Raw genomic sequence first — 23,044 nt, forward strand, 5'->3', positions numbered from 1 at the left:
TGGTCCCGGGGATCGAACCCACTACCTTGGCGTTACAAGCGCCGTGCTCTACCAGCTGAGCTACAGAGGACCACTACCCTAACATCCGTCTCAACGACAAGAGAAAAGACAAGCAGAACATACATACATATTTGTGAAGGCCAGGAGTGTGAACTGAGATTCAAACTGATGTTCGTCTCGCAACATCCCGTGATGACGCGTCCCCTCGTATACTTAACTTACACTCTTCATAATGTACACAAAACTGAGTGTTTCCCTCTATCTATTTGGCTATTGTCATAATTATATGTAACAAGTTTGGTGTGAATGCCATTAAAACTCTGTCTCCCAATCAAATTCAATTCAACGATTGAAATCAATCCTCATTGAAAATAATTGTTCATTTTCTATCCACTTCCAGAATTGACAAAATTTGAATGACCAGTCTTTAGAGTAGGAAGAAGAGTGCTAGTGAAAGCCTTTTGTCCTATATGTCCGTCCACCTGTCTGTCGCTCTGCTGTCTGTTTGTCCGTCAGCACCAGGGCTCTCTCTGGGCGCGTCCCCGGGCAAGGCTGTCACTCCTCTGCCAGGCGCTCCTCATCAGAGCCAGGGCATCGCCACAACGCTTCTGCACCGACAGCTCTGATACCCTCCTACGAGGCAGACACACCTGGATCATCACAAGAAAATAAAAGAGGGGTGAAAAAAAAGTGTGAGAGAAAGAGAGTGAGAATGCGACAGAGGAAATCATGTTATTGATATAATGCTTTTACTGTCACAACAAATCCTTTCCTTGCATGTCTCAAATCCTTTCCTCTTCCATTCTTCTCTACCTTACCTGGAAAATGTCTCTCCAGGCACTCTCTAGCGCCTCCAGCAGGCGGTCTCTCTCTTCACAGCCACTGAAGTACAGCACCCAGGGAGGCAGGAACTGAGCACGGTCCAATGCAAACTCCTACATAAAGAAAGAGAGATGGGGAGAGAGAGGGAGAGATTGTGAGCGAGAGGTCAAGACAAGAGACATACAGAGAGAGAGAGTGAGAGAAGAGAAAAAGAAAGAAAGGGAGATTAAAGAATGTTAGAGAAAAAGAGAGTATGGGGCAAGATAAACAGTCAACTCCAATGCCTGTCAATGCCTTTCTAATTTCCCCTCAGGGATGAATAAAGTCATATTGAATTGAGAAGAAAAAAGGATGGGAAGCACATCTTTGCAATTTGAAGGTGCTCTTTGGTTAAGTGGTTAGTTGATCATCGAAACTCAAGGAGGACCCAAGGCATTCTTCATATATCAGAGAAACAGGAAAAAGTATCTGCACACTTCCAGTCAGATGCACATTTATTTTAATTATAGCTGAGCTTTTGCTCAGTCGACCATCATAGCTCATCTACTTTTAAAATACATTTCCATTGGACTGGAAGTACAGTGGGGGGAAAAAGTATTTAGTCAGCCACCAATTGTGCAAGTTCTCCCACTTAAAAAGATGAGAAAGGCCTGTAATTTTCATCATAGGTACACGTCAACTATGACAGACAAATTGAGAAAAAAAATCCAGATAATCACATTGTAGGATTTTTAATGAATTTATTTGCAAATTATGGTGGAAAATAAGTATTTGGTCACCTACAAACAAGCAAGATTTCTGGCTCTCACAGACCTGTAACTTCTTCTTTAAGAGGCTCCTCTGTCCTCCACTCGTTACCTGTATTAATGGCACCTGTTTGAACTTGTTATCAGTATAAAAGACACCTGTCCACAACCTCAAACAGTCACACTCCAAACTCCACTATGGCCAAGACCAAAGAGCTGTCAAAGGACACCAGAAACAAAATTGTAGACCTGCACCAGGCTGGGAAGACTGAATCTGCAATAGGTAAGCAGCTTGGTTTGAAGAATTCAACTGTGGGAGCAATTATTAGGAAATGGAAGACATACAAGACCACTGATAATCTCCCTCGATCTGGGGCTCCACGCAAGATCTCACCCCGTGGGGTCAAAATGATCACAAGAACGGTGAGCAAAAATCCCAGAACCACACGGGGGGACCTAGTGAATGACCTGCAGAGAGCTGGGACCAAAGTAACAAAGCCTACCATCAGTAACACACTACGCCGCCAGGGACTCAAATCCTGCAGTGGCAGACGTGTCCCCCTGCTTAAGCCAGTACATGTCCAGGCCCGTCTGAAGTGCATTTGGATGATCCAGAAGAGGATTGGGAGAATGTCATATGGTCAGATGAAACCAAAATAGAACTTTTTGGTAAAAACTCAACTCGTCGTGTTTGGAGGACAAAGAATGCTGAGTTGCATCCAAAGAACACCATACCTACTGTGAAGCATGGGGGTGGAAACATCATGCTTTGGGGCTGTTTTTCTGCAAAGGGACCAGGACGACTGATCCGTGTAAAGGAAAGAATGAATGGGGCCATGTATCGTGAGATTTTGAGTGAAAACCTCCTTCCATCAGCAAGGGCATTGAAGATGAAACGTGGCTGGGTCTTTTAGCATGACAATGATCCCAAACCCACCGCCCGGGCAACGAAGGAGTGGCTTTGTAAGAAGCATTTCAAGGTCCTGGAGTGGCCTAGCCAGTCTCCAGATCTCAACCCCATAGAAAATCTTTGGAGGGAGTTGAAAGTCTGTGTTACCCAGCGACAGCCCCAAAACATCACTGCTCTAGAGATCTGCATGGAGGAATGGGCCAAAATACCAGCAACAGTGTGTGAAAACCTTGTGAAGACTTACAGAAAACGTTTGACCTGTGTCATTGCCAACAAAGGGTATATAACAAAGTATTGAGAAAATTTTGTTATTGACCAAATACTTATTTTCCACCATAATTTGCAAATAAATTCATTAAAAATCCTACAATGTGATTTTCTGGAAAAAAAAATCTTATTTTGTCTGTCATAGGTTAGGCAGGCGTGAGGTCACTCACAACAACACAGTACTCCTTGTCGTTCTCCAGGCTGACAGCACTGACGTCAGAGAGCTCAGCTCCGCCCAGCGAGCGGAAGAAGCTGGTCTGGCAGTCCTGGTGGCATGTCAGCAGCTCCCTGTCCGTCACCACCAGGCAACAGGGGATACACGGCGTAGGCGCCACTCCCTGGGGGATCACCTGCAGACACAGAGAGAGAGGGTTTAAAGAATAAAAACATCTATGGGGGGGGGGATCTAGGGAAACCAGTCTACTTTAATGATAAAATACAGACGTATTTAGCCTATGTACTTTAGAGCTGCTTTTAAACAATAATCTAGAATTCCTGATTTAAAATCATGGAAAGATCCCTTTTCTGCAGTGAATCTTCGATTTAACCTGGAGGAACTGTACTCAAAGTTGGGAGAGAAGGAACGACATGGTGTGGGACAGTTCATGCAAACAGAGGTTTTGAATACTACTAGGGTATTCCACTCCTCATGGCAATAGTATGGCAAAATCTGCATGGACAGCCATGCATGCTCACAAATCTTTCTCACGGGGCTGTGAGCAAAGCCAAGCAGCCATGAGGTGAGATTTTAACATGTGCTGGGAAGTATGTAGGTGATATGTGAGTGTGTGTGTGTCTACGTGCAGTATGTGTGTACACGGTGTGTGTGTGAGTCAAAGTGCAACGTGCATCTGTGTCAGAGTGCAGCGTGTGTGTGTGCGCATGCGTGTAGGTGTGTGTGTGTGTATGCCCTCACCCTCACCCCTTTGGAGACTGACTGGCAAAGCACCAGCATCCAGTCGGCCATGTCTGCCTCATTGTCTGCGCTCAGCTCCAGAGGAGGCCTCTCTGTCAGGATCACCTGGAAGGCATGAGGCAGCTCTGTACTGTTGGAGCGCCGGCAACCTCCGCAGTGCTCACCCCTCAGACAGAGATGGATGAAGAGAGAGAGCACACATAGAAGATGGTCAAGCAACAATTAAAATATGAAAAGTCAATCATAGCCTACTATTTCCATTGAAATAAGAAAGGGTAAAACATATTTTCATAGCGATAGATACAGTATCTACGGGTATTTCATTAAATAATGACTTTGGATGATTCAGCAAAATAAGTGTGATCAACTATGTTCGAACCCAGTCCACTTGTCACACATGAGGATGAGCAGTAACACAGCATGCATGCCTTACCCCATAGTGATGGACATCAGTGGTGTCGCATCAGTCTTTTCTGTATACTGGTACAGATTCCCATTGCTGAACAAGACCAAGAGGATCACATATTGAAATATATTATTGTATGAAATGTATGAAAGAACTATTCATATGAAATGTATGATTATCATTATATTATTACATTTAATATTGCAGTTGCATTAAAATAAGAACAACCTGTTAAATGGGTACAGTAGCCATAATTCAACCTGTTAAAGTAAAGTTACGCAACATTCTATAACAAATGTAAGAGGCAGATATATAAAATCAGTAACACTTTACTTAAAGCATCCAGGTGTAATGCTTTATTACTTGTTATAAGCATGTATGAGCCTTTATCATGTCTAATAACAAGGTGTTGTCTCCATACTGCTGTACTGTTTGTTGATATTAGGCTACCTGCCAAACCTTTTTGCTTCTTACTCTTAATAACTATTTAATCAAACTCTGTATTTAACAAGTTTACCAAAGTCTTAGTTTTGTCCTCACACAACTTTTTTAATTCAACTTTATCTGGACATAGATCTGCAGGACCTCCTCCGGCCGAAAAAAAGCTAAGCAACATTATGCCTTCTCATTGCAGTCGCTGTACTCATAATATACAGGATAACTATCACCTTAGCAGAGTTGCAAGCTCGGCATCAGACGCAAAACGTTAGGCAAGGGCAATTTAAGTGTAGGAAAGAATGATACAGCATCTGTGCCACCAGTAAATACAGGTAGTAGTGTTAATCCCCCTGCACAGTCCCAGCAGCCGGATAATTTTCTCATGGCTTCTGGAAATAAATGGTGTCGGCATGCTCAACTGTTGTTGCTCACTAAGGCGATAGAAATGGTCAACCGATTTTCCACACTAAGCAACGAGTCAGAGTCAGAGCCCGAGCCTTCTCAGATCTCTCCTCCACCGTTACGGAGTCTGAGCCGCCGAAGCCTCCCACCATTAGCTCTGACAAATTGAAAACCCTAGTCATTGGAGACTCCATTATCCGCAATATTAGACTTAAAAAATAATAATCCAGCGATCATACATTGTTTACCGGGGGCAGGGCTACCGCGGTAAAGGCCAATCTGAAGATGGTGCTGGCTGAGGCTGAAACTGGCGCGTGTAGATGGCATAGGGGTATGGTTATCCACGTCGGCACCAACGATGTTAGGATGAAACAGTCAGGTCAACAAGCACAACATAACTTCAGCTTGTAACTTAGCTAGAAAGATGTGTTGGCATCGAGTAATTGTCTCTGGCCCTCTCCCAGTTAAGGGGACTGATGAGCTCTATAGCAGACTCGCACAACTCAATCGCTGGTTGAAAACTGTATCTGCCCCTCCTAAAATATATAATTTGTAGATAACAGGCCCTCTTTCTAGGACTCCCCCAAAAACAGGACCAAGCCTGGCCTGCTGAGGAGTGACGGACTCCATTCAAGTTGGAGGGGTGCTCTCATCTTATCTATCAACATAGACAGGGTTCTAACTCCACAATGAGATAGGGTGCAGGCCAGGCAGCAGGCTGTTAGCCAGCCTGACAGCTTAGTGGAGTCTGCCACTAGCACAGTCAGTGTAGTCAGCACAGCTATACCCATTGAGACTGTGTCTGTGCCTCGATCTAGAAAAAATAAATGACCGCGTTTTCTTCTAGTCATGAAATCTATGGAGCCTACTCAATCACTTTTTATAGCTACTGTTTACAGGACTCCTGGGCCGTATACAGCGTTCCTCACTGAGTTCCCTGAATTTCTAATCGGATCTTGTAATCATGGCAGATAATATTCAAATTTTTGGTCACTTCAACATTCACCTGGAAAAGTCCACAGACCCACTCCAAAAGGCTTTCGGAGCAATCATTGACTCAGTAGGTTTTGTCCAACTTGCGTTAAGTTTACATTGGAACAGAAATGTCGCTCCACCAAACTGGAAGATTTCCGACTAGCTTGGAAAGACACTACCGTGCAATATCAAAGAGCCCTCACTGCTGCTCAATCAGCCTAATTTTCCAACCTGATTGAAGAGAATAAAAACACCCCCCCCAAAAAAAAAAAGCTAACTAAAAAAGCAGCATTCAACGAAACTTCAACGAAAAGGTCTTGATCATTAGAAAGAAAATTAAGGACTCCTCTTTGAATATGCGTATTTCTCTAAAACTCAGTTGTCCTGAGTCTGCACAGAACTGCCAGGACCTAGGATCAATGGAGACACTCGTTTTATAAAATCCTGTATTTATCCTGTATCCAACTAAACTACTGAAATAACTACTTACATTTACATTACATTTTAGTCATTTAGCAGACGCTCTTATCCAGAGCGACTTACAGGAGCAATTAGGGTTAAGTGCCTTGCTCAAGGGCACATCGACAGATTTTTTCACCTAGTCGGCTCGGGGATTAGAACCAGCGACCTTTCGGTTACTTGCACAACGCTTTTACCCACTAAGCTACCTGCCGCCCCAACTTCCTGTGTTGAACGTAATAAACATCTCCCTGTTCTCCGGATGTGTACCAAACTCACTAAAAGTGGCAGTAATAAAGCCTCTCCTGAAAAAGCCAAACCTTGACCTGGAATTTTTTTTTAATAATAATATTTATTTTACTTACAAAAAAAATTACTATACAAATATTTTAAAAATATGTAAAAAATTAAAAAGACAAAAACTTTGGCCTACATCGAATCTCCGATTCCTCTCAACAATTGTAGAGAAATCTGTGGCGCAGCAACTCACTGCCTTCCTGAAGACAAATAATGTATACGAAAGGATCCAGTCTGTTTTAGACCCCATCATAGTACTGAGACCACACTCGTGAAGGTGTTAAATTACCTTTTAATGGCGTCAGACCAAGGCTTTGCATCTGTCCTTGTGCTCCTAGACCTTAGTGCTGCTTTTGACACCATCGATCACAACATTCTTTTGGAGAGATTGGAAACCCTATGTTACGGATACAGGTATCCTGTGTCTTTTTGTGTTTTTCCTCTCCTTCTGCCCTAATCACAGGTGTCCTGTATGTTCCTGATTGGTGGTCGTTGGGGTGTCTGCTGATTGCTAAGGTGGACCAATCAGTGAACATTCCTCTGCATTGCACCACCTGTTGCTGGTTTTTCAATCACACATCCCATTGTTTAAAAGCCGGTCAGTTGTGTTTGTTGTTGGAGACTATTTCCGTATGTGAGTATGGATACTGTGGTGTCCTGTGTTTTGTTTACTCACTAAGTTGCTGGTTACTCTGTTTGGTAACTTTGTTAGACTACTTTTCGTATGTGAGTATGGATACTGTGGTGTCCTGTGTTTTTGTGTACTCACTCATTTGCTGGTTACTCTGTTTGGTAACTTTGTGTGTTTCTGGGAAAAGGGGAATTTGAGCAAGTTGCCCTTGGGCGTACATTACCCGTAGGAAGAAATCTGTCTAAAAACATTAGTTAGACCTGAGCGGACCACCCACTGTACTTTTGTATGATTAGCAGTAGCTTAGCGGTTCTTGAGGCAGGCAAGATCAGTTTAGGGGTGTTTTACACTATTGTTTCATTTCTTGGGTCCTGCTCAGCCCTTTTTCCCAAACCTTTACCGTGTGTTTAAAAATAAACCTTTTATGTTTGACGGTAGTTTATGGTTGTTGTGTAGTTTTTGTTCTCACTGTTCCATGTCATCATTCTAATTTGCATGAATTATGTTACGGGTCTCTTCTCCATCCACCCTAGACGTTTAAAGCCACGGGGTTCGTAACACCCTAATTGGTCTACACGGGCAAGTTCTTGCCTGGTTTAGATCTTATCAGTCGGAAAGATATCGGTTCGTCTCGGAGTGTTTGTCCTCTTACAAATCCTCTGTAGCTCAGCTGGTAGAGCACGGCGCTTGTAACGCCAAGGTAGTGGGTTCGATCCCCGGGACCACCCATACACAAAGATGTATGCACGCATGACTGTAAGTCGCTTTGGATAAAAGCGTCTGCTAAATGGCTTATTATTATTATAAATCAATCGTAAGTTTCAGTGTTCCTCAAGGTTCCGTTTTAGGACCACTATTGTTTTCACTATATATTCTACCTCTTGGAGATGTCATTCGGAAACAGAATGTCAATTTTCACTAATATGCAGATGATACACAGCTTTACATTTCGATGAAACATGGTGAAGCCCCAAAATTGCCTACCCTGGAAGACTGTGTTTCAGACATAAGGAACAGAGATGCTAGTTCTAGGTCCCAAGAAACAAAGAGATCTACAGTTTGATCTGACAATTAATATTGATGGTTGTACAGTCATCTCAAATAAAACTTTAGGACCTTGGTGTTACTCTGGACCCTGATCTCTCTTTTGATGAACATATCAAGAATATTTCAAGGGCAGCTTTTTTTCCATTTTTGTAACATTGCAAATTCAGAAACGTTTTGCCAAAAAATGATGCAAAAAACCTAATCCATGCTTTTGTCACTTCTAAATTAGACTACTGCAATGCTCTACTCTCTGACTACCCGGATAAAGCCCTAAATAGACTTCAGTTAGTGTTAAATACGGCTGCAAGAATCTTGACTAGAACAAAAAAATTGATCATATTACTCCAGTGGCTTCCTGTTAAGGCTAGGTCTGATTTCAAGGTTTTACTGCTAACCTACAAAGCATTACATGGACTTGCTCCTACCTATCTCTCCGATTTGGACCTGCCGTACATACCTACACGTATGATACGGTCATAAGACAAAGACCTCCTTATTATCCCTAGAAATTCTAAGCAAACAGCTGGAGACAGGGCTTTCTCCTATAGACCTACATTATTATGAAATGGTCTGCCTATCCATGTGAGACTCGGTTTTGACCTTTGTTAAATTTGTATTTATTAGGGATCCCCATTAGCTGCTGCCAAGGGAGCAGCTACTCTTCCTGGGGTCCAAACACATTAAGACACTTACATCACACATAAAACAAAATATAAAACAATACATCATATAACATTATCACGCCACTACATATCTACAATACAAAATGTATAATACCACCATACAACAATATTACAATGTACGTCTGTGTAGAGTTTGTGTGTTAGCGTGTGTGTGCGTATGTGTTTCTCTGTACCTGTGTGTGTGTGTCTCTTCACAGTCCCTGCTGTTCCATAAGGTGTATTAAAAAAATATATATCTGATTCTACTGCTGGTATCAGTTACCTGATGTGGAATATAGTTCCATGTAGTCATGGCTCTATGTAGTACTGTCCGCCTCCCATAGTCTGTTCTGGACTTGGGGATTGTGAAGAGACCTCTGGTGGCATGTCTTGTGGGGTATGCATGGGTGTCCGAGCTGTGTGCTAGTAGTTCAAACAGACACCTCGGTGCATTCAGCTTGTCAACACTTCTTACAAAAACAAGTAGTGATGAAGTCAACCTCTCCTTCACTTTGAGCCATGATAGATAGACATATATAACATATTAAATGTTAGCTCTCAGTGTACATTTAAGGGATAGCTGTGCTGCCCTGTTCTGACCAACTGTAATTTTCCCTCTTTTGGCACCTGACCACATGACCGAACATTAGTCCAGGTGAGACAAAAGTAGGGACTGTAGGACATGCCTGATGTTGATAAGAAGGTAGAGCAGCGCTTTATTATGGACAAACCTCTCCCCATCTTAGCTACTGTTGTATCAACATGTATTGACCACGACAGTTTACAATCCAGGGTTGCTCCAAGCAGTTTAGTCACCTCAATTTGCTTGATTTCGACATTATTCATTACAAGATTTAGTTGAGGTTTAGTGAATGATTTGTCCCATGGGCAAGTTGCAGCGGAGGGTGCAGAGCTGGTGCCCGGGGTAGTGGTAGCCAGGTGGAAAGCATGGCCAGCCGTAGCAAAATGCTTGTTGAAATTCTCGATTATTGTAGATTTGTCGGTGAGTGTTTCCTAGCCTCAGTGCAGTGGGCAGCTGGGAGGAGGTGCTCTTATTCTATAAGCTTACTGAAAGTCTGATGTCAATTTGTTTACTGTAAAATAGCATTGTATCTGGTCAAACACCATTTTTCCCAAAAGTTTACTAAGGGTTGGTAACAGGCTGATTTGTTGGCTATTTGAGCCAGTAAAGGGGGCTTTACTATTATTGGGTAGCGGAATGACTTTTGGTTCCCTTCCATCCAGGCCTGAGGGCACACACTTTCTAGTAGGCTTAGATTGAAGAAATGGCAAATAGGAGTGGCAATATCCTCCGTTATTATCCTCAGTAATTGTCCATCCAAGTTGTCAGACCCCGGTGGCTTGTCATTGTTGATAGACCATTTTTTCACCTCTTCCACACTTACTTTACGGAATTCAAAATGACAATGCTTGTCATTCATACTTTGGTCAGATATACTTGGATGTGTAGTGTCAGCGTTTGTTGCTGGCATGTCATGCCTAAATCTGTTAATCTTGCCAATGAAAAAAGTACCCGCAAAACACCAGTCTCAACATCAACAGTGAAGAGGCGACTCCGGGATGCTGACCTTCTAGGCAGAGTTGCAAAGAAAAAGCCATATCTCAGACTGCCCATCTTAATCTTTACTTTTTATTGGCCAGTCTGAGATATGGCTTTTTCTTTGCAACTCTGCCTAGAAGGTCAGCATCCCGGAGTCGCCTCTTCACTGTTGATGTTGAGACTGGTGTTTTGCGGGTACTATTTAATGAAGCTGCCAGTTGTGGACCTGTGAGGTGTTTGTTTCTCAAACTAGACACTAATGTATTTGTCCTCTTGCTCAGTTGTGCACCGGGGCCTCCCACTCCTCTTTCTATTCTGGTTAGAGCCAGTTTGCGCTGTTCTGTGAAGGGAGTAGTACACAGCGTTGTACGAGATCTTCAGTTTCTTGGCAATTTCTCGCATGGAATGGCCTTCATTTCTCAGAACAAGAATAAACTGACGAGTTTCAGAAGAAAGGTTTTTGTTTCTGGCCATTTTGAGCCTGTAATCGAACCCACAATTGCTGATGCTCCAGATACTCAACTAGTCTCAAGGCCAGTTTTATTGCTTCTTTAATCAGCACAACAGTTTTCAGCTGTTGCAAAAGGGTTTTCTAATCAATTAGCCTTTTAAAATGATAAACTTGGATTAGCAAACACAATGTGCCATTGGAACACAGGACTGATGGTTGCTGATAATTGGCCTCTGTAACGGTTGTGCAGCCAGACTTATTTGCCATTCCTTTTGCCTCATCCCTCTCAACCATACATTTCTCAACAATCCAAGGGGATTTAACAGTTTTTACAGTCCTTTGCTTAATGGATGTATGCTTATTAGTAACTGGAATAAGCAATTTCATAAAAGTGCAGCGTCTGGTTGCTCATCATTACATACCACAGACCAGCAAATATTCTTCACATCATCAACATACAGTGGGGAAAAAAATTATTTAGTCAGCCACTAATTGTGCAAGTTCTCCCACTTAAAAAGATGAGAGAGGCCTGTAATTTTCATCATAGGTACACGTCAACTATGACAGACAAATTAAGGAAAAAAAATCCAGAAAATCACATTGTAGGATTTTTTATGAATTTATTTGCAAATTATGGTGGAAAATAAGTATTTGGTCACCTACAAACAAGCAAGATTTCTGGCTCTCACAGACCTACAACTTCTTCTTTAAGAGGCTCCTCTGTCCTCCACTCGTTACCTGTATTAATGGCACCTGTTTGAACTTGTTATCAGTATAAAAGACACCTGTCCACAACCTCAAACAGTCACACTCCAAACTCCACGACCAAAGAGCTGTCAAAGGACACCAGAAACAAATTTGTAGACCTGCACCAGGCTGGGAAGACTGAATCTGCAATAGGTAAGCAGCTTGGTTTGAAGAAATCAACTGTATGAGCAATTATTAGGAAATGGAAGACATACAAGACCACTGATAATCTCCCTCGATCTGGGGCTCCTCACCCCGTGGGGTCAAAATCATCACAAGAACGGTGAGCAAAAATCCCAGAACCACACGGGGGGACCTAGTGAATGACCTGCAGAGAGCTGGGACCAAAGTAACAAAGCCTACCATCAGTAACACACTACGCCGCCAGGGACTCAAATCCTGCAGTGCCAGACGCGTCCCCCTGCTTAAGCCAGTACATGTCCAGGCCATATGGTCAGATGAAACCAAAATATAACTTTTTGGTAAAAACTCAACTCGTCGTGTTTGGAGGACAAAGAATGCTGAGTTGCATCCAAAGAACACCATACCTACTGTGAAGCATGGGGGTGGAAACATCATGCTTTGGGGCTGTTTTTCTACAAAGGGACAAGGATGACTGATCCGTGTAAAGGAAAGAATGAATGGGGCCATGTATCGTGAGATTTTGAGTGAAAACCTCCTTCCATCAGCAAGGGCATTGAAGATGAAACGTGGCTGGGTCTTTCAGCATGACAATGATCCCAAACACACCGCCCGGGCAACGAAGGAGTGGCTTCGTAAGAAGCATTTCAAGGTCCTGGAGTGGCCTAGCCAGTCTCCAGATCTCAACACCATAGAAAATCTTTGGAGGGAGTTGAAAGTCTGTGTTGCCCAGCGACAGCCCCAAAACATCAATGCTCTAGAGGAGATCTGCATGGAGGAATGGCCCAAATACCAGCAACAGTGTGTGAAAACCTTGTGAAGACTTACAGAAAACGTTTGACCTGTGTCATTGCCAACAAAGGGTATATAACAAAGTATTGAGAAACCAAATACTTATTTTCCACCATAATTTGCAAATAAATTCATTAAAAATCCTACAATGTGATTTTCTGGATTTTTTTTCTCATTTAGTCTGTCATAGTTGACGTGTACCTATGATGAAAATTACAGGCCTCATCTTTTTAAGTGGGAGAATTGGTGGCTGACTAAATATTTTTTTCCCCCACTGTAGGAATCACTACAAAACTTATTGTATGACCACTTATACACTATATTAGGCTCAGCCTTTGGAACTTTGGTTTTCCTAGATATGGCTACTATATTGTGATCACTACATCCGATGGATTTGGATACTACTTTAAAGCAAATTACTGCAGTATCAGTAAAGATGTGATTAATACATGTTGATGATTTCATTCCTGTGCTGTTTGTAACTACCCTGGTAGTTTGACAAATAACGTGAACCAGGTTGCACTGGTTTCAGTTTGAAGCTGACTGTTAGCACTTGGTGGTCTATAGCAGCTTCCCACAAGAATGGGCTTTAGGTGAGGCAGATTAACCTGTAGCCATATTACACTGAAGAAAAATATAAATGCAACATGTAAAGTGTTGGTCCCGTGTTTCATGAGCTGAAATAAAATATCCTAGAAATTTCCCATACGCACAAAAAGCTTATTTCTCTCAAATTTTGTGCACACATTTATTTACATTCCTGTTAGTGAGCATTTCTCCTTTGCCAAGATAATCCATCTTCTTACAGGTGTGGCATATTAAGAAGCTGATTAAAGAGCATGGTCATTACACAGGTGCACCTTGTGCTGGGGACAATAAAAGGCCACTCTAAAATGTGCAGTTGTGTCACACAACATAATGCCACAATGTCTCAAGTTTTGAGGGAGCGTGCAATTGGCATGCTGACTCCAGTAATGTCCACCAGAGCTGTTGCCAGAGAACGTAATGTTCATTTCTCTACCATAAGCCACCTCCAATGTCGTTTTAGAGAATTTGGCAGTACGTCCAACCAGCCTCACAACCGCAGACCATGTGTATGGCCTCGTGTGGGCGAGCGGTTTGCTGATGTCAACGTTGTGAACAGAGTGCCTCATGGTGGTGGTAGGGTTATGGTATGGGCAGGTATAAGCTACGGACAACGAACACAATTGTGTTTTATTGATGGCAATTTCAATGCACAGAAATACAGTGACAAGATCCTGAGGCCCATTTTTTTCTAAGCTATCTGTGACCAACAGATGCATATCTGTATTCCCAGTCATGTGAAATCCATAGCTAGGGTCTAATTAATTTATTTCAATTGACTGATTTCCTCATATGAACTGTAACTCAGCACAATATTTGAAATTGTTGCATGTTGCGTTTATATTTTTGTTCAGTATACTTCCACAGTATTTAACATCAGATCCTCTCTAAGCTTTACAGGAATGTGGTTCTGAACATAGACCGCAACACCGCCCCATTGGCATTTCTGTCTTTTCTGTAGATGTTATAATCATGTATTGCTACCACTGTCTCAAAGGTATTATCTAAGTGAGTTTCAGAGAAAGTAATCTTTTACTAGCAAGTTATTAATTTCATGAACCTTGTTTCTTAGGCTACATATGTTAATGTGGGCTATTTTTAGCACTTTTCTGGGATGCTTGATTGTTTTCATTGCTTTACTGGGAAGGTTATCAGAAGTAGATGTTAGTTATGTTTGAGTTGATAGTGCAGGATGAGATGCACACAGTGGACTTCCTACTAGGGCACACCGCCTCAGTGCTAACAGTATAACGCTGGTTCACAGGGACATGATTACTGCATACAATAGCTGTAGGATCAACAGAGGCATTTAGGGCAGTGAGAGGGACATAAATTAAGTTACTTACATTGTGTCTACCAACACCGCTAGGATAATGTAAATTTGCTGTAGCATTATGACAACTCAGCAGCACAACGGTAGGGATTAACTGAGCTGGTATTGGGTCATTGATAAGTCATTTCTCAACGCAGCCTTGAAATGCGTGGACAGAATCCAGGAGCCAAGATTATTTGGATGGACTCAGTCATTCCTATAGAGCATATTCTGTTTCCAGAAGGTGTCAAATTTATCTATAAAAGTGATTCCAACAGAGCTACAGTAATATTTTAGCCAGGTGTGTATTCTTTCACACCCATGGCCCAACGATGGTACCGGACCTGAAATAATTGTCCGCTTCTTCCATTTTCAGAAGTTCCGAGTCCTACCGATCTCGTTTGACCCCACATGGACGATGACAGCATCAGCTCCCGGCATCTGTCGTAGAACGGTAGGAAGCAGCCCTCTAATGTCCTGTACTCATGCTCCAGGATAGCACAGGGTTTTTGCCCTGGGAACCAAGATGTTTCTTACAATAGAACTGACGATGACGACAGCTGGTGCAATGGCTGAGGAGGTCTGGCCATTCTTTTGTCTCGAGTGGTTTCGCAAACCCCTCGAGGACCGAAGGGCGGTGGGGCCCGATGGACCCGAGCCAGCTGTAGTATACATCGTGGATGATGAATGGGCCGGAGTCTCAGACAGCCTGAGACAGGTCTGATGAGGGTGGGAGCTCTGAGGATCTGAACCCGAGGTAGAAGCCACCGGAGAGGGAGACAGAACAGAGGACAAAAGCGCAGGTACCTCCGGATCCGATCTCGAATCGGAAGCCCCCAGGGAAGAAGGCGCCAGAACCTCTGGATCCATGGCGGTGAAGCAGTTTCTGGTCTGTGTCTGGTCCAGGCTTAACATCTCCAAGGAGGCCCCCGTTGCCAGGGGGCGCTGTTTCGACTTCCACGGCGAGTGACATATCTCCATGGCTGGTTGGTACAATTAGGAACATCCACCAAGTCATCCAGCCAGAAGCATCCTGCTAGCTCCATTCTCCAGGGAAGGGGGAGACCCCTTCGGGGAGAGATCAGCACAGAGTACCGGCTAGTCGGCTGTGGAGAGCCGATATGGCAGCGACACTTCCACCAGGCCAGAGCAGCGTCCGGCTACTGGAGTAGAAGCGAAAGAAGAAATAGGCGGGCGTGGATTCCCCAGTAGCTTGTGTAGCTTCTCTACTTGTTTGCTAAGAGTAGCCACCTCGCCCCTGTAGCCCTCTGCAAGCAAACAGTTGCTACATTGAAAGTCAGGGCGGTCCACATTGTCCCAGAAAAATTCTAAATAAACACAGCTCCTGCAGCATTGAAAACGTTTGTTAGCGTCCTCCATTTGAGGCTCCAGGCTAGCTAAGCCAGCCGGACCTCCGTGTCTCTCCTCTTGACAGTGAACTCCCAACATGTCCGAGAGAGAACCACACGGCTATCAAAAACGTCAGGCCAAGGGTAAGCCTACACCAATCACACAATTAGAATTTGTAAAATTCACAATGTAAAAATGAATGGCGGTGTAGAGTATTATAACTCAGGCTAGTAACACAAATTTCGTCAACACACTCAGTGGCGAACTGACCGTGGCACTATCTACACCTGTTAGCATTCTTCACAAAGACACATAAACTGACATCATCAGAAAACAATGCAAACGTCAGTCTTTACTGAAGACTCATCTCTTCAATAGGTCCTATGATTGAGTGTAGTCTGGCCCAGGGGTGCGTAGGTGAACGGCAAGGCACTGAAGTGACGAACTGCCCTTGCTGTCTTTACCTGGCTGGCTCCCCTCTCTCCATTGGGATTATCTGACCCTATTACAGGGGCTGAGTCACTGGCTTACTAGTGCTCTCCCCATGCTGTCCCTAGGAGGGGTGCGTCAAGTCGTGCCACGCTTTTTTTGCTGTACTCGACTTGAGTGGGTTAAGTCACTGACGTGATCTTCCTGTTCGGTTTTGCGCCCCCTCGGGCTTGTGCGGTGGGGGAGATCTTTGTGGGCTATACTCAGCCTTGTCTCAGGGTAGTAAGTTGGTTGTCTGTTGATATCCCTCTAGTGGTGTGGGGGCTGTGCTTTGGCAAAGTGGGTGGGGTTATATCCTGCCTGGTTGGCCCTGTCCGGGGGTATCGTCGGACGGGGCCACAGTGTCCCCCCCCCGTCTCAATCTCCAGTATCTATGCTGCAATAGTCTATGTGCCAGGGGGCTAGGGTCAGTCTGTCCTCTCTGGTGTAATTCTCTTGTTTTATCTGGTGTCCTGTGTGAACTTAAGTATGCTCCCTTTAATTCTCTCCCTCTCTCGACCTTTGAATGCTCGGCTATGAAAGCCAACTGACATTTACTGACCTGTTGCACCCTCTACAACCACTGTGATTATTATTTGACCCTGCTAGTCATCTATGAACGTTTGAACATCTTGACGAACGATCTGGCCTTAATGGCCATGTACTCGTATAATCTCCACCCGGCACAGCCAGAAGAGGACTGGCCACCCCTCAGAGCCTGGCTCCTCTCTAGGTTTCTTCCTAGGTTCCTGCCTTTCTAAGGAGTTTTTCCTAGCCACCGTGCTTCTACATCTGCATTGCTTGCTCTTTGGGGTTTTAGGCTGGGTTTCTGTATAAGCACTTTGTGACATCTGCTGATGTAAAAAAGGGCTTTATAAATACATTTGATTGATTGAAATTTGATTGCTTATATTAAAGGCGCAATCTGTAGCTTTGTGGGCAACCCAAACAAATTCACATAGAAATGTGAGTTATAGATGTATCATTCTGAACGAAAGAGAGTCTGATAAGTGGTAGATCCGTTCAATGTGCGCTATTTCTATGCTTCCCGTCCTTAAGTTTTGTACACCGGCTTCAAATAGCTGAAAATACTATATTTTTGGCTATTGAAAATATATTTCACAGCAGTTTAGATGGTACAATGATTCTCTACACTATACATTACTTGTTTTGTCACATAAACTAAAATAAGGGAAACCAGGCAACTGCGGAGCAATTTCTGAATATTGCGCCACTAAAAGCCTATGACTGCCCATACATACCTCAGTACGAGGTAACAGCTCTTCCACAGCTCCTTGCCCAGGTAGGTGGTGCCTGCTCTGTAGAGTAGGGGGCCCTCTTTTGTGCTGGAGGAGTCCCCAGCACCCACCAAGGCTGTCTGGGGGGCCAGAGTCACATCCATGGGGTCCTCCCAGTGGACCAAAGAATACATGCGGATGACCACTTCAGACACCTACAGAGACACACAGTGTCAATAAACAATTCTATAATTTGTCTATTACTCATTGTTGTACATGTGTTGAGTATATATACTGTAGAACACATATGACTGAGCTAGTGATGTCTACGGCTGGTCATGGCTATGCCTATGACTGATGCATATAACCACTCCATCAGATGTAATCCATAATTGATGAGGGTTAAGTGCCTATTGTAATTTTATTCCAATCAAAATAAGACTTCACTTCTTAGCATAAATCAGTATCCAGGCATTTTTCAACATGACATTTGTCTTTCATTTTACATGACTGCGCCTGAGAAATTATGGAAGTGTGCAGGCCTAGCTAGATCTCTGTGTTCCTCACCTTACAATGAGACTCCTGGGAGACAAACTTAGTGAGGGCTAGTTTCTCCATGGTGGCGTCGGTCAGCACTGAGGGGTAAGGAGGCTCCCTGCACCCCTTTATCATGGCTGACTTCAGGGCTGCCAGGAACCAGCTGGAGGATCGAGAGATAAAGAAAAAGAGAGCATGCTGGATTAGAAAAGAGAGGGAGGGATAAAGAGTGACTTCTTCTACTGGTCTCCTCTCCTTCATCCATTCTGATATGAAAACATGAGGTAAGTGAGAGCATGCCAACTAGGAACTTGCTTTCCCGGTCCAGCACTTTAGTGTCAGAGCAGATGGAGGAAAGGAAATGGGAGAAGATGCCACTTTAGACTATGGAGATGCCGCCAGGGAGAAGGAGAGCAGGGCAGAGGAGAGGAAGCACTCACATAGTCAACGAGGAGTCGGCTGTGTCCAGGAGAAACTGGCGTCGTCTGTTGGTGCAGACCAGCATGATCGTCTGCTGGTCCACGCCCACCTGAGAGACGGACAGGGACAATATCACAGCACAACTGAGCGGACTGGACATTGACAATAACTCTTCCTTCTTGTTGTTTTCCTTCTTCTGTCAATCAGCTTTTTAGGTGATGGTCTTGAAGCAAATGTGCTATATAAAAGCCAACTTTTAAATTGTTAAGGCTTCTTTCATGCACTTCCATTATACAGCCCAAAGTGCTTCATAGCCTAAAATTATATGGTGGCATCCACACTATTTGGAAAATCAATTCCATAACTGTAATCCATAAAATAAGAATTGGGCTTTTACTTTGTTAAATTGCAGCCGCTACACATTTGTCCATATAAGACCGACAATTTGTTTTTGAACATGTTGAAGTTGAATGACAGACAGTCACAGAGACAATGGCTTTCAAATTGGTTGCGTGATTGTTGGCCATGTTGGAATTCACATAAACAACGACTAGAACGACCTGAACCTAGTAAACTCATGAACCATCTAACCTCATGAACCTTGTGATTTAAGGATCTAGCATTACCCTGAAGCTAAACATTGACCAAGACAACCTTCAAGCTAACCTTGAAGAAAAACTATAGCGCCCTTGCAGAAAAGACAACTATGTGACATTACAAGAAACAACAATGACAATCACTAGACAAGATATCCCAGCAGTATAGACAACTCACAGATACATAGTCCAACTCATTGTAAAAGATGGCATCCTCTACTGTATAGGGTTTTTCCGCAGCACCTGAAAGAGCGAGAGACACAGCATGACAAGCAAAGTCAAAAGCCATCACCAAATGTAAATCTAATACTTACAGAGACTTACAGTAAGTAGAGAGTGCATACATTTTTGTACTGGTCCCACTGTGGGAATTGAACCCACAAACCTGGCATTGCAAGCACCATGCTCTACCTACTGAGCCACACGGGACCCACCATTAGAGAGATACAGAAATAAAGAGTATCTGAGAGCGTGGTGAGCAGTAAACGCTCACCTTTCCTCAGCAGGTAGATGTAACAGTCAGTCAGCAGCAGGTAGAGAGGCTGCAGGTCCCCCTCCATGTGACCCGTGCTCATCCTCACCATCTGGGAACAGACAAAAATAACTAAAGACTCAGGACTGCACCTTTTCATATACACTGCAACACATACTAATCACACTCATTTACTTACCAATACATTTGAAATCAATTTGTTCCAGATATACACAGTGTACAAAAAATTAAGAACACCTTCCTAATATTGCGTTGCACCCCTCCTCTTTAGCCCTCAGAACAGCCTCAATTCGTCGGTGCATGGACTCTACAAGGTGTCGAAACGTTATACATGGATGCTGGCCCATGTTGACTCCAATACTTCACACAGTTGTGTCAAGTTCGCTGGATGTCCTTTGGGTGGGGTTGCCATTCTTGATACACACGGGAAACTGTTGAGCGTTAAAAACCCAGCAGCGTTGCAGTTCTTGACACAAACCGGTGCGCCTGGCACCTACTACCATATCCCGTTCAAAGGCACTTTTATCTTTTGTCTTACCCATTCACCTTCTGAATGGCACACATACACAATCCATGTCTCAATAGTCTCAAGCTTAAAAATCCTTCTTTAACCTGTCTCCCCTCCTCTTCATTTACACTGATTGAATTGGATTTAACAAGTGACATCAATAAGGGATCATAGCTTTCACCTGCATTCATCTGGTCAGTTTACTTCAGACACCCGACAAGGCCCAAATCCCCGGTCATTCGCAGGAGAAAAAGACAGATATCGGGGACGTAGGTCGGGGTGCCTTGTAAGGATCCATCAGCGAGTGGGTAATCCGCTTCTTCCATCAGTCCTATTAGCCAACGAACAATCAACAAAATTGACGAGCTACGATCACGAATATCCTACCAACGGGACATTAAAAACTGTAAAATCTTATGTTTCACCGAGTTGTGGCTGAAAGACGACATGAATAACATACAGCTGGCGGGGTTTACGCAGCATCGGCAAGATAGAACAACGGCCTCTGGTAAGACAAGGGGTGGCGGTCTGTGTATATTTGTAAACAGCTGGTGCACGAAATCTAATATTAAGGAAGTCTTGAGGTTTTGATCGCCTGAGGTAGAGTAGACCACACTATGATAAGCTGTAGACCACACTATTTACCATTAGAGTTTTCATCTAAATTTTTCATAGCTGTCTATTTACCACCACAAACCGATGCTGGCACTAAGACCGCACTCAATGAGCTGTATAAGGCCATAAGCAAACAGGAAAACGCTCATCCAGGTGTCGCTCCTAGTGGCCGGGGACTTTAATGCAGGGAAACTTAAATCAGTTTTACCTAATTTCTCCCAGCATGTTAAATGTGCAACCAGAAGAAAAAAACTCTAGACCACCTTTACTCCACACACAGAGACGCGTTCAAAGCTCTCCCACGCCCTCCATTTGGCAAATCTGACCATAATTCTATCCTCCTGATTCCTGCTTACAAGCAAAAACTAAAGCAGGAAGCACCAGTGACTTGGTCAATAAAGAAGTGGTCAGATGAAGCAGATGCTAAGCTACTGGACTGTTTTGCTATCACAGACTGGAATACAGTGGGGGAAAAAAGTATTTAGTCAGCCACCAATTGTGCAAGTTCTCCCACTTAAAAAGATGAGAGAGGCCTGTAATTTTCATCATAGGTACACGTCAACTATGACAGACAAAATGAGAATTTTTTTCTCCAGAAAATCACATTGTAGGATTTTTTATGAATTTATTTGCAAATTATGGTGGAAAATAAGTATTTGGTCACCTACAAACAAGCAAGATTTCTGGCTCTCACAGACCTGTAATTTCTTCTTTAAGAGGCTCCTCTGTCCTCCACTCGTTACCTGTATTAATGGCACCTGTTTGAACTTGTTATCAATATAAAAGACACCTGTCCACAACCTCAAACAGTCACACTCCAAACTCCACGACCAAAGAGCTGTCAAAGGACACCAGAAACAAAATTGTAGACCTGCACCAGGCTGGGAAGACTGAATCTGCAATAGGTAAGCAGCTTGGTTTGAAGAAATCAACTGTGGGAGCAATTATTAGGAAATGGAAGACATACAAGACCACTGATAATCTCCCTCGATCTGGGGCTCCACGCAAGATCTCACCCCGTGGGGTCAAAATGATCACAAGAACGGTGAGCAAAAATCCCAGAACCACACAGGGGGACCTAGTGAATGACCTGCAGAGAGCTGGGACCAAAGTAACAAAGCCTACCATCAGTAACACACTACGCCGCCAGGGACTCAAATCCTGCAGTGCCAGACGTGTCCCCCTGCTTAAGCCAGTACATGTCCAGGCCCGTCTGAAGTTTGCTAGAGTGCATTTGGATGATCCAGAAGAGGATTGGGAGAATGTCATATGGTCAGATGAAACCAAAATATAACTTTTTGGTAAAAACTCAACTCGTCGTGTTTGGAGGACAAAGAATGCTGAGTTGCATCCAAAGAACACCATACCTACTGTCAAGCATGGGGGTGGAAACATCATGCTTTGGGGCTGTTTTTCTGCAAAGGGACCAGGACGACTGATCCGTGTAAAGGAAAGAATGAATGGGGCCATGTATCGTGAGATTTTGAGTGAAAACCTACTTCCATCAGCAAGGGCTTTGAAGATGAAACGTGGCTGGGTCTTTCAGCATGACAATGATCCCAAACCCACCGCCCGGGCAACGAAGGAGTGGCTTCGTAAGAAGCATTTCAAGGTCCTGGAGTGGCCTAGCCAGTCTCCAGATCTCAACCCCATAGAAATCTTTGGAGGGAGTTGAAAGTCCGTGTTGCCCAGCGACAGCCCCAAAACATCACTGCTCTAGAGGAGATCTGCATGGAGGAATGGGCCAAAATACCAGCAACAGTGTGTGAAAACCTTGTGAAGACTTACAGAAAACGTTTGACCTGTGTCGTTGCCAACAAAGGGTATATAACAAAGTATTGAGAAACTTTTGTTATTGACCAAATACTTATTTTCCACCATAATTAGCAAATAAATTCATTAAAAATCCTACAATGTGATTTTCTGGAGAAAAAAAATCCTCATTTTGTCTGTCATAGTTGACGTGTACCTATGATGAAAATTACAGACGCTCGTCGGATGTGGCAGGGCTTGCAAACTATTACAGATTACAAAGGGAAGCACAGCAGCGAGCTGCCCAGTGACACGAGCCTACCAGACGAGCTAAATCACTCTTCTATGCTCACTTCGAGGCAAGCAACATGAAGCATGCATGAGAGCATCAGCTGTTCCGGACGACTGTGTGATCACGCTCTCCGTAGCCGACGTGTGTAAGACCTTTAAACAGGTCAACATTCACAATTAAGACGGATTACCAGGACGTGTACTCCGAG

The 23,044-nt window shown here is 43.7% G+C and overlaps 1 protein-coding gene across 4 annotated transcripts in view; it reads right to left on the reverse strand.

The window, feature by feature from the left end:
• The window catches only part of LOC121538430 (pleckstrin homology domain-containing family M member 2), a 47,062-nt gene continuing 24,018 nt past the window's right edge, over window positions 1-23,044 (reverse strand). For 3 of the 4 annotated variants that reach the window (XM_041846418.2, XM_041846417.2, XM_041846415.2), the window contains 10 exons: window positions 19,670-19,760; window positions 19,355-19,419; window positions 18,601-18,689; window positions 18,191-18,323; window positions 17,648-17,838; window positions 4,095-4,160; window positions 3,662-3,827; window positions 2,916-3,095; window positions 819-935; window positions 1-650 (listed from right to left, as the gene is read on the reverse strand). In XM_041846418.2, the coding sequence (XP_041702352.1) occupies window positions 513-650; window positions 819-935; window positions 2,916-3,095; window positions 3,662-3,827; window positions 4,095-4,160; window positions 17,648-17,838; window positions 18,191-18,323; window positions 18,601-18,689; window positions 19,355-19,419; window positions 19,670-19,760 (1,236 nt within the window). In that variant the 3' untranslated portion in view covers window positions 1-512. The remainder of the gene's footprint in view (window positions 651-818; window positions 936-2,915; window positions 3,096-3,661; window positions 3,828-4,094; window positions 4,161-17,647; window positions 17,839-18,190; window positions 18,324-18,600; window positions 18,690-19,354; window positions 19,420-19,669; window positions 19,761-23,044) is intronic. The other variant, XM_041846416.2, reaches the window with a different exon arrangement.

The sequence above is a fragment of the Coregonus clupeaformis genome, chromosome 24, assembly GCF_020615455.1.
Source record: "Coregonus clupeaformis isolate EN_2021a chromosome 24, ASM2061545v1, whole genome shotgun sequence".
Taxonomy (NCBI): Eukaryota; Metazoa; Chordata; class Actinopteri; order Salmoniformes; family Salmonidae; genus Coregonus; species Coregonus clupeaformis.